This window comes from Magallana gigas, chromosome 2, assembly GCF_963853765.1.
Source record: "Magallana gigas chromosome 2, xbMagGiga1.1, whole genome shotgun sequence".
Lineage (NCBI taxonomy): Eukaryota > Metazoa > Mollusca > Bivalvia > Ostreida > Ostreidae > Magallana > Magallana gigas.
This window is the reverse complement of record NC_088854.1, coordinates 37,606,441-37,618,015: the sequence shown is the minus strand read 5'-3', so window position 1 is coordinate 37,618,015 and position 11,575 is coordinate 37,606,441. Positions and strand designations below refer to the sequence as shown.

Sequence of the window (11,575 nt, the reverse complement as noted above, 5' to 3'; positions counted from 1 at the left end):
TGGGTTCAGACTTATACGTGGCTGCACTAGCTACCTTTTTATTTTCTTAACATTGTATGAAGTATTGTGATTTCTTTTTTCATGCACACACGTTTTGTTTAATATCTGGATGATTTGATTTGATAAGTTATATATCACCTCAGCAAAATAAGGAGTTTAAAATAAATTTATTAAAGAATCATATCTAATATCGATACATGTACATAGAAATATTGACCTTCAATAGAATATACATGTTCATGGATGCATTGAACTAATGTTTTCATTTCATTTAATTCTTATATAGACGAATTGACTTCGCGCGTGATCTTATGAAACGTTAGATCACTCGGGAACACTCACTAAAAAAATGGAGAAAGTGAGTCTTCTATGTCTAATTTTGCAATGAAAATTCCTTTCTTTGTGTGTATCATCCTATCGAAATAATAGATATTCTTTGCATACACTTGAGAAACATCAATTACTGAGCCACGATGGTTATTGCAATTTTACACCGTGCAACTCTTTCATCCGCTCAGAATTTACGTGAGCAGATGAAATAATCTTATTTTAATCTTTTAAAATATTTTGATCATAGTAAAAAAAAAATACAACAACACTGTTTTGAATACTAATAAAATGAATGTTTAGTTATATGTATATTTTTTCTCATAATAAAAAATATGCCCTTTATCTAATTAGTCTTTTAGGTAGAGGATATATATATATATATATATATATATATTTTTTTTATGAGAAAAATATCATTTACATATAAAGCATGTATATATAACGTCAGGTGCTTGTGCACAGACATATAAAATGTTGGTCGGCAAGAAAAACTGATGAAATAAATAATTGTGAAATAAAATTAAGATTTATAAATGAATTTTTGTTTGGTTAGTTATGTCTAACAAGAGTCACATTTCTGGATTGAAAATACTTCTGTTGATTCCTCAAAGCACGGTTATACATAAGTAGATCCATTCCATCCACACAGCGCATGATCCTGGCGCGCACGATGGGCGTGTCGCCGCCATCCTCTCGTTCCACTTCGCCGATCACTTGGAATAGAGATCCCACTGATCCCTCGAGGGGTTCTGTGAGGGATGTGTCTACACACAGAGACGCCGAAGTCTGGGGGTCACCAAGGGTCGCCTGGCGGTTTATACAGTCGTGTTGAATCAATCTACAGATTAGAAATCCAAGTTCATGCCAGTCTTTGATTTTAATGAGATTCGTTTACCTTTAAGTAGTTAATCTAGTGTTTTCTGGTGAAAGCCCCCCCCCCCCCCCAACCCGCATGATATACATAGAGGTTTTTGAGAAGCGATGCCGATAAAAAAAAACTGTGCTTGCGACAGTATTCTCTTTTGAGAAGTGGACAGGCATAGCCTACATCCATGTAGGCTATGCCTGTCCACTTCTCAAAAGAGAATATTGCGACAGGGGCGTATATATACATGTATATACGTCCCTGCTTGCGAAGATAATTTTACAGAATCATTCTAGCCCTAAATATGTTGATATTACAATAATTGAAATTATCTTAAGCATAATATACCTCCCGGTTACTTTAATACTTCCTTGGTTGGTTGAGAGAGCATTGGAAATTTCTTGTACGCTACCACACTTCGGCAAGTCCATGGTTTACATTTCCCGCCAAAAATTATAACTGTCAAAGCCGGGCATAAAATTTCTCCTATCATTCAACCCGTCGGCATGAAAAATATTTTTTTAATAGAAAAAAAAGAAAACAGATTTCGTGAAATATATCTACATATACGGTTTTCTTTTTTACTTTCCCAAAGTATGTTTAAATTGTATTTTTGACAGGAAACTGAATCCGGAACCGGTTTGGTGTTTTATTTTTTCCTGCCAAATAACATCTGTGTTGTGATTCGCGGAGAGACTGATAAAAAGCAAGGTGACATACATGTAAAGTTGTTTGCTTGTATGAGGTAGGTACATTCATCCTTAATATATCGTAAACTTATATTCATCGATGAATTTAATTAAGATTAAGAGGTAATAATGCCTAAAAAACAGCCACAGTTCCCATAACAACGGCTGAAAATAGTGCTTCAGCGTAATCAAGATGGTGGATGATCATTTGACATTTGAGCTATCCGATTACAATTTGAGTTGTAGATATGCAATGGTATTCCATACTATCATTAAAAGCAAAATTTTTACTTGGATGATAACAATTAATTTAATACTACCTATCCATCATAAGCAATACAGTTGTTATAGTTTAGATCAGCATTTTATTTATAAACGTGCAAAACTATCAGGTTTTTTTTCTGCCTATTCAATGTTTGGTGATAGAGGGGAAACTTGTACCGTTATGTAAAAGGCGATTTGATTGTTTAGAAATGTAAAATATATAAAATGAATCTTTAATTCTAGGCTATGGATTAAATTGTTAAATTATGAGTGTGCATGAGAAATTGTTGGCAACTTTCCCAGAAAGTAATAAAATGGGTGTAAGCCGTGCATATATAGCCACAGGCATGGGAAAACAAATGAGTGTCCTGGAGGAGTTTATATTTTGTGACTTCTCCTGGTTTGGCACTATTACTTTGTACACACCTAGGTTGTTGATTTACATTCCTAAACATATTTACACAGGGAACGTTGAAAAGATCAATTTCTAAATTAAACTCAAGTAGGCCTAATATTGTCATTTCGTTATACAGACTGAAGAATGAAATAGTGAGGTCTCTGCTTTGAAAATAAAACATATCCATGACGACTTACTACAGTCGCCACAACATGCCAGGTGTTCCAAGACAAACAGGATACACGGGAAGTTATGGAACCTCATCAACCAGAGTTTCCACGAGGCAACGGGCATCCAGTTTAAGTCGTGAAAACAGTGCAACTAGGAGTTACACTCCAAGCAGGTATAGTCTGGCCTGAAAAACTAAATGCTTACGGATAATCATATTAACAAAACTTTGGTGTAAAAGGAATTTTGTAAATTTTATTTATCTGTATTATTATGATTTTAAAAGATTGAAGATTCATTTCATTCATCATATTTTTTGCTTGCCTGTTTATAGTGACTAATACTGAGTCTCATAACATTCACGCATACTTTTCATTGTAAAATTCTATCATTTTAGCAAACCACCAAGGCCTTTACCTCATGGCCCAGGGCCTTTAGACACCTATGGCAGAAAAATTGATGGCACAAACTACAAAATAAAAACTACCTCAACCTCAGGTCTCCATTCCAATGGACCCCTCAAAGCTACCAATAATTATGCCAGTACATATACAAGTTCATACAGCCCAAGCTATGGCACGGGGCTCGGCTCCGGGACCTCTTCTAGACCCTCCAGTGGTCTGAAAAATCGGAGGTCCACGAGTATTTCTAATATAAGTGATACATTGTCAGATGTTAGATTAACTGATTCGGATTCGCGGAGAATAAGGAGCAGAGAGGAGTCGAATGGGCTTTCATCTTACAGGTCTTCTCATGATGAATATACTCCAAGAGGCTCCAAAGCAAAACTAGACAATGATGACATATTCAATTCATCAAGAACAAGTTCCAGGAATAGTAGATTGTTGAAGGATAACAGCTCTTTTGATGAAAGTTACACTCCATCAATAAGTAGGAAGAGAGATGCCAGCTTACCACCCATGTCCAGGAAGGATTCCAGTCCCCTGGACTCTAGACCATCATTAACAGGGCAGAATTCTATATCCCCCGTAAATGCCAATGTAAGTCCATGAATGTATTTCCATGTTATTTCATATCAATAAGTGTTTTGACTTTTGATATATTTCCTTGACATGTGTGATACAAATTGAATTTCAAGATATTTACGGTTTTTATTGTGACATCGAAGTATAAGATTGTTATAGTAAACTTCTTGTATACTAGCTATTTCCCATTGCTACTCATAGAATCCTCTGACAGCAATGAGCCAATATAAAGTAGAGATTTGTGTTTAATGAGAAAAAAAAGTTAAATAGCGAATTTCATATCAGTATGTTTGCATATCTATTGCACTCTTGCTACATTGTATTTCCTTTTAACAACCACCTGTTGTGAAAACATTTAAACACCACTGCCACTATCAGATTTTTAAAAAGTATAATTTTGAAATTGCAAAATGTAAGTAGTAATTAAAATAACATTTTCTAGTGATTCGGCATTATGAACAGAAATTGATCTGATAGCATTTTTGCCATGAACTGTTTAACAAGAAGAAAAAAAAATGAATAAAATTTAAAATATCAGCAGTTTGTGAACTCTTAGAACTACATGTATTTGTTAATATAAAAAATAGGGCTTTTATGTTTATGTATGTTTTAGTATTCTTATTACAATATGGAAAGTACTACTATGGCTCTGTTGTAACTCATGGAGAGAACATCTCTTCTTGTTAAAAGATTTGACCATCAAATTCGCCGCTCAAAAGTCAAAATATCACAGACATGTCTTCATTTTGTATATTTTCATTCCAACTCTATTGGGCAATGTATTAAAAAAAAACATCTTTTGGAAAATAACAAACACTTAATACTACAGCTTACTCCACTTATATTGAAATCGCTTATTTTGAAATTCCGCTTATTTTGAAAAAGAAATAAATCCCCAGTTTTTGCCTCTCATTTTCTTTGCATTGATTTAACGGATTCTCCGAACGCCTACTGCCCAATTATCATTATTGAATTATACTGGGCAATTATGGGGCCTTCTAAAGGGGCATAGGTAAACTTTACCTGTGTTTCCTTGAATGAAAAATAATATAACAGTTTCTCATTTTTGTTAAATTTTGAATGTCTTTATAATATGATTAAAATTGTTGCATAAATATAAAAATAAAATATTGAATCAATTCTAATATATTTATTTAATTTATTAGCACTTCATATAATTTAAAACAATAAAATAATGTTTTAAAATTGCATATCATTTTATATACAATTTTATTTTTATTTTGACACATAGCATTGTTTTATAACAAACTCATAAATACATGGTTGTCTCTGATTTTAATTTATACCTTATAATATAATGTTTTATTTTTATTTTGTTAAGATGTAAATGTAAAAATGAAGAAAGATATTTAATTTTTATTATTTTTTAATAATATCTAATGATTATTTTATTTCACCGAAACATTTAGGTTATTAAAAAAATATGGTACTTTTGATATAATGTCAGGTACATGAAGCCATTAGCACTATTTATTGCATCTTTTTATTTCTTTTAAATTAAAAATAAGACAATGTCGTCTACCTGTGAACCAAAGTATATACAGGTAAAGTCTAATTGTGTCCCAAAGTATATACAGGTAAAGTCTACCTGTGTTCCAAAGTATATACAGGTAAAGTCTACCTGTGTCCCCTTAGAGGGCCCCTTAATTGCCTTGACCACTTACTATTTTTAATTGAGAAGTAGGCGTTCGGAGAACACACCAATGAAATCGGCTATTTTGAAATTTTGCTTATATTGAAGCCACTGATCGGTCCCTATAGGTGATAATTAGATGTTTTCATAACGGTTATATTGAAGTACTCCCAGACGGCTGTCGTCACGGTTGGTGACAGTAATTATGCCAGACAGCCTGGTTAATGATATACAACGGTGTTAATTGATAAGTTCTCATCATGTGTGTTTTTATACTTCTTTTAAAAAGTAAAATTTATTCACTGTTGAATTTTTTGTTTTTACATATACGGATGTATTGAGGTAACGTTTGAGTCTAGTGATTTTTCTCTTAAATGTAAAAGAATGCAATCGGAGATTATGACGAGGTTTAAGATAGTAACAAAATGAAACTTACAAAACTTACGGATATAAGTTTAATCAAACTTTGAAGGACTAATATTTCATGTAGTCTGTTCACTGTGATAGATAAATGATGACCAAATAATTTGTTCGGGTTTGGTTTTCTATGCTTACATTGGGACTGAACTTTCAAAAATGGCGGCTTCACGTCAGTCAATTTCGCTTTATATTGAAATACGGATATATTGAAATAATTTGCATTGTCCCCTGAATCTCAATATATCCGGAGTAGGCTGTATATATATACATGTATATATATATATATGTATAAGCTATTTAGTTTTAATGATTTTTGAGTGGCATGAAATTTATACATTTATATCCATGTTATCAGAAGGAATGTACTGTAAAATTGAAAAAAAATTATTATTGACCCATTCAAATGTTTTTTTAATGGATTTGTGGATGTGCTTAATGGATATGTGGATGTGCAAGCTGTTTACATTTTATTTGAGGATGTGTTTGATGAATTTAATTTTATTTCAGGGATACTTGTCTCAGCATATGAATGGTGGAAAAGTTGGTCTGAGAAACCTGGGAAATACTGTAAGTCGCATTCCAAAAAGAGTCTTTATAATCTATCAAAAATTTCATAATGTTGATATGCCATTCTTTTAAAAGGTAAAATAAAAACTTTACCGTATTTAATTATGTTTGGTTCAAGTATATAACTTTTTGCTACTTCTTCGTAGAACAAAGAAAAAATTGATACCTTTTATCCTATTTGAATCAGTGGTGTTGAATCAAGCTATTACTGGTATATTGCATTTGTGTTATGTCCTGTGCACTGATACACAAATATTTTGTCTCTTTGGCTAGTGTTTCATGAATAGCGTACTACAGTGCCTTAGCAACACCAAACCTCTGCTGGAGTATTTTCTGAGGGATGACTTCACTTTTGATAAAAACACCACCACTAGCTCTATGAAGGGCCAGCTTGTCACAGGTATGTTTAGAAAAACCACCTATTACCTTTATCTTCAAAAATAGGTGAAAGATTTAGAAATATTAAGGACAACAACTCTTTTTTAAAATTGATAATCAATGTGGTTTTGGGCCCCAAGAAATAATTTTTAAAAAGAGTGTGAATATGTAAGAATATTTTTTATTTTGTATATATATGTATTTGCAAACTATTTAAAGGGCCAATCTTCAAACCTTCATCTTTTAAAAGTTTTAAGCTTTTAAAAGTTTTGTTTATTTTTTCTATTGATGTTTTAAAATTGTTTTAGCCTATGCCAACTTGATGAAGTCAATGTGGAATGAAAGAAGCGATTCTCAAGTGTCACCAAATTCCTTCAAGACCCAAATTCAGAGATTTGCTCCAAGATTTATGGGATATGCGTATGTAAATTTTGTGAATGTTTACTTGTAATAATCAAGATTTCTGGATTTATTTTTTTTTAATTAAAGAAATTAGCATATTTATCAGAATTTGCTTCTAAAAAAGAATTCGCATCTGACCCTTGATAGTGCAATTCTCAAGTGTCACCAAATTCCAAAGACCCAAATTCAGACATTTCCTCTTTGAGTTCAGGAATTTGTGAAATTCTGCTTGTGATGAATAATTCTGTTTGTTACTTTAAAAATTACTTTCTAGATAATTTAGCTTTGAATAAAAATTGTATCTGACCCTTGATGACCTGTATTGCAGCCAGCAGGACGCTCAGGAGTTCCTGCGGTATCTGTTGGAAGGCCTTCACGAGGATGTGAATAAGGTGACAAGTAAACCTAAGCCTGTCACCATCCAGGATGAGGATTTCAGCAAGTATGAATGCTAGTTTTTCATGAAGTTATTTAAACATGTTCATGACAACCCTTATCAAGGCTCTTTGTTTAACATGTTTAATGAATTACCGTAACTTACAAAATACTGAAGCAGTAATTATGTATGTACTAAGACGTGCATATTTATTTCTGTGGGTTTAGTCCATCAATAATTTTTATTTTTGATACATATGTACATGTCAATATTTAAAATGTAGTACAATGAAGTCTGTTTTTCAAACCACCACTGTACTATGAGAAGTTTACATTGTTTATCATTTTATTTCCAGTGATCAGGACAAGGCCAAAGAATATTGGAGAGTTTATCTCACCTATGACAACAGTCACATTGTTGGTTAGTGTCAGTCTACTATTTATCAATGACTTGCACAACAAAAGAAATTTTTAAACTGACAAAAAAGTTGAAACTTGCATGGTTTTAAAGTCATTTTATTTCATTAATATCTGGGAAGGGGAAGATTGAAGGGACAGTGGGAAAAGTAATATTTACTATTGTGTGTGTGCTTTCTCTTACAGAAATATTTGTAGGGCAGCTGAAAAGTGAATTGAGGTTTGATTGTGATCATCGTTCCGTCACCTTTGACCCGTTTTGGGATTTATCAGTGCCGATTCCTAAAGTGAGTATAGCTGCAGATTATCATTTAAAATTATAGGTACATCTAAATGACCAGTTCTCTAAAACAAAACAAAAAACACCCTACAAACACTTGCAATTGGACAACTTTGTTGATATCTGCTACCAGTAGTTGGAGATTTTTAATGATTCCTGATTATTTTTGTTGCTTTGAATAGATGCGCAATGATGTAAGCATCATACAGTGCCTAACAGCGTTTATGAAGGCTGAAGTACTGGATGGAGATGAAAGACCAGTAAGCAATTGAAATTGTATTTTTCAAATTTAGCACACGTACATGCTCTACTACAAACAAATTTCAGTGGGTTTATTAGTATTGTAGGTAGAATTGTTAATTAAGTGTTTCTGTTGTTTTTCAGACTTGTTCAAAATGTAAAAAGAGAATGAGATGCACAAAAATGTTTTCCATACAACGATTTCCTACCATATTGGTATTACGTATCCTTTATACAAGTAAAATATCAACCAGTTACTGGAGAATGATGTGCATACAAGTAAAACATGTACATTTGTTTTACTGGTATATCATTGCCTGTCCCAAGATATTTATGCAGCACATTTTGACGATTTTTAATAAAAATACACATACCTGGGAAGAAAGTGCAATTGAAATAGTTGAAAAGGATATTTTCCAAGATAATTTCATTGACACATTATCATCTTTCACTCGGAAAAATTCACAGGAACGAAAACAGATTCCTTACAGAGATTTGTAATGGGGAATGTTTACATCTTTTCTCCATTCGGAATACACTCGGAATGCATCACGCAATTTTTCAACATTATCATCCGGGCTTGCTGCAATACAAAATCTCCGTAGACATCACATTTTTTAGCATTGTATTGAAAACTGATAAGCTAACAGGGGCGAATATTGGAAATTTTTCATACTTTTGAATGAACATCGTTTGAACCTTGAGGTATTTATGAATATCAGGTAATTAAGCCAAATGTAAATCCAGAATATCTTGGGCAGAGTATAGTATCAATCAGATCACATCTTTAGATAAAATCTTTATTAATACATACACATATTTACATTATGTATACATATATGTGTGTGTGTAAAAAAGATGCTTTTCATGGCCAGATGGATTGTCCTTAATGATAAATAGATTTAAAAAGATTCAGTCAAGGCAGATACAGCCAGAAAGTTTCAACATGTGTGGATTTTCCACAAGTCCTTGACATGACAGAATACTCATCAGAGAAAGGTTTGTGCTTCATTATGTTTATTCTCTCTCTCTCTCTCTCTCTCTCTCTCTCTCTCTCTCTCTCTCTCTCTCTCATTTTTATATATTTCAATACTATCCATATTTACAGGAGGAAAGCGAGTGCTGTACAACTTGTATGGAGTCAGTAATCACAGTGGTGGGGTCCACTCTGGTCATTATACGGCCAACTGTAAACACCCCTACAGTGGCGAGTGGAATGTTTTCAATGATACGAGGTATGCTGCTATTTTTTTTATACTATACATATGTTACCATTCATGGAACTCAAAAGCAACCATCAAAATTGAAAGATGATATTTTTTTTTAAGTCTGCTAAAACCAAAAAATCCATGGATAAAATTTTTGTTTTATTTAAATCTGCTTTTGTATGTTATATTTATTGTTAAATAAGGGTCACCTATTTTAAAGTATAATAAACTTCATTATTGTTTTCATGAGGTTCCTTTTTTCCCAGTATTTTTTCATTCAATTTCGTTCTTCCGCAGGGTCAGTCCTACAAGTGCTAGTCGAGCAGTTTCTTCGGAGGCCTACCTCTTGTTTTATGAGAGAGTGATGGACCCGTCTCGTCTATGATCAAAGCGGCTTCTAAGACTGATATCAGAACATTATTCTACTGTTCAGGACTGAAAAGTGTGTCAGCATTAAAATTCTGGTTTGGGAATTTATCACATTCAATACTGTAAAATTCACTATTTTTTGGGAGAAAAAATTGAGCTTTCTTTACCTGTTTACATTGCCCCACTTTACCTCATCAGCATTTTCCCTCTCCCTGATTTTCGTTTAACTAATGTCTTATTTGCATGTTTACATACATGTGAACACATGTACTTGTTCCTAGAATCATATTGGTCAAAACAGTATAATATATTATGTTATTGAACATGTGCACGACTTATCAGACTTTCAGTCCAATTTCTTAGATTGGATTTCAGTTGAGAAATATTATGCAAAATTACATTGTTATGGTAAAAATGTAGAATAAAGTTATATTCTATGCATTTTCATGGAGTTGTAAATACATGTACTTGGAGTTAAATTTTTTGTGGTTGTTATAAATTACATGATATTGTTATTTACTGTTACAATTAATGAAATCAAAGTATGTGACAACTGGTTAAATATTGAAGGAAGCATACAGCTTAAATTGACATGGAGTAAAGTTTGTTCATGGAAGGAATAAACCCATGAAAATTCAATGATTCATTTATTACTTGTTATTGTTGGAATTGTTGTACATTATATATCAACATATGAACTTAACACAATTTGATGATAGTTGTACAAAGTAGAACTAATTTATTGCTAGTGTTGAAGAATGAATGTGTTATAATGTGCTAGAGCCTTCCGATTTGTAATGATTACTGTTTATTATAAGACTTGAAGTTCGAATCACAAAGATATTGAGAAAGTTGTCAAGAAAAAATAAGCATTCTGTGATATGTGATTTTTAGGCATCATGTGAGTTTTATTGTTATTATGAACAAGGTCTCGCTTAATTATGGGCAGACTGCATGTATTTATAAATATCATGTTTGGAATCGTATCCCCAATAAATTTGATTTTTTTTTTTAACGTCAAAGTTTATTTTACTTATGTTTGAGATTTGAATTGTAACAATCCTTTTTTTAACCTCAAGGATAATAAACTACGGTTAAACTTTTTTAATTGAGGTCAATAAAAATAGAATGCGTATAAAGGGCGGGGAGGTGGGGGGGGGGGGGGGGGGGGGTGGGGAGCTTTCCAATGCTTAAACTGGATTTTGATAAATAATGTACATTTCTTTTCTTTTTTTTATTGGTAAGTCCACATGTATCCTAATTGTGATTATTTGTAAATAAGTACATGTGCTTGTTAAGTGTGCTTCCTTTATTACCAGGGCAACTCTTCTCTTTTTATTACTGTACACACATTTTAGTCAAAATTTTATATTTACATTAAAACAACTGCATGTGCGCCTCCAAAATACCAGATGACCTATAGGTATTTTATTTAAATATTTTATTATATCATGAATAAACTTTTTAAAAAATTGTTTTATCATTGAGCAGAGTATTTTAAAGATACATGTATTCAACACAATTTAGTACAGTTTTTAATACCTCACACAAACTTATGTGATATCA

At 32.5% G+C, this 11,575-nt stretch overlaps 2 protein-coding genes across 3 annotated transcripts; one reads left to right on the top strand and one right to left on the bottom strand.

Moving 5' to 3' along the window:
• Positions 1-879: 879 nt before the first annotated feature.
• LOC105341661 (CST complex subunit TEN1) lies at positions 880-1,626 on the bottom strand. Its single transcript, XM_011448295.4, has 2 exons — positions 1,544-1,626; positions 880-1,168 (listed from the first exon to the last, which is right to left on the bottom strand). Exons 1-2 carry the CDS (start codon positions 1,624-1,626, stop codon positions 880-882), a joined length of 372 nt encoding a protein of 123 aa, XP_011446597.2.
• A 161-nt stretch (positions 1,627-1,787) lies between these two features.
• LOC105341660 (ubiquitin carboxyl-terminal hydrolase 2) lies at positions 1,788-11,170 on the top strand. 2 transcript variants are annotated; one of them, XM_011448292.4, is made up of 14 exons: positions 1,788-1,940; positions 2,682-2,888; positions 3,111-3,714; positions 6,281-6,340; positions 6,614-6,740; positions 7,027-7,138; positions 7,449-7,562; positions 7,852-7,916; positions 8,099-8,199; positions 8,375-8,452; positions 8,577-8,655; positions 9,333-9,431; positions 9,541-9,667; positions 9,938-11,170. In XM_011448292.4, the coding sequence occupies exons 2-14, from the start codon at positions 2,731-2,733 to the stop codon at positions 10,023-10,025; spliced, it is 1,812 nt and encodes a 603-aa protein (XP_011446594.3). In that variant the 5' UTR covers positions 1,788-1,940; positions 2,682-2,730; the 3' UTR covers positions 10,026-11,170. The 2 variants fall into 2 exon arrangements, with proteins under 2 accessions (XP_011446594.3, XP_011446595.3); XM_011448293.4 differs by lacking the exon at positions 1,788-1,940 and adding an exon at positions 2,018-2,140.
• Positions 11,171-11,575: the final 405 nt, after the last annotated feature.

What these genes read in the sequence shown, in the direction of transcription:
- LOC105341661 (XM_011448295.4), bottom strand. Translation starts at nt 1,626, where the DNA reads ATGGACTTGCCGAAGTGTGGTAGCGTACAAGAAATTTCCAATGCTCTC. An exon ending in AGTATTAAAGTAACCGGGAG is followed by an intron (nt 1,169 to 1,543) that starts GTATATTATGCT and finishes TCTAATCTGTAG; the next exon opens with ATTGATTCAACACGACTGTA.
- LOC105341660 (XM_011448292.4), top strand. Translation starts at nt 2,731, where the DNA reads ATGACGACTTACTACAGTCGCCACAACATGCCAGGTGTTCCAAGACAA. An exon ending in GAAGGGCCAGCTTGTCACAG is followed by an intron (nt 6,741 to 7,026) that starts GTATGTTTAGAA and finishes AAATTGTTTTAG; the next exon opens with CCTATGCCAACTTGATGAAG. An exon ending in TGACAACAGTCACATTGTTG is followed by an intron (nt 7,917 to 8,098) that starts GTTAGTGTCAGT and finishes TTTCTCTTACAG; the next exon opens with AAATATTTGTAGGGCAGCTG.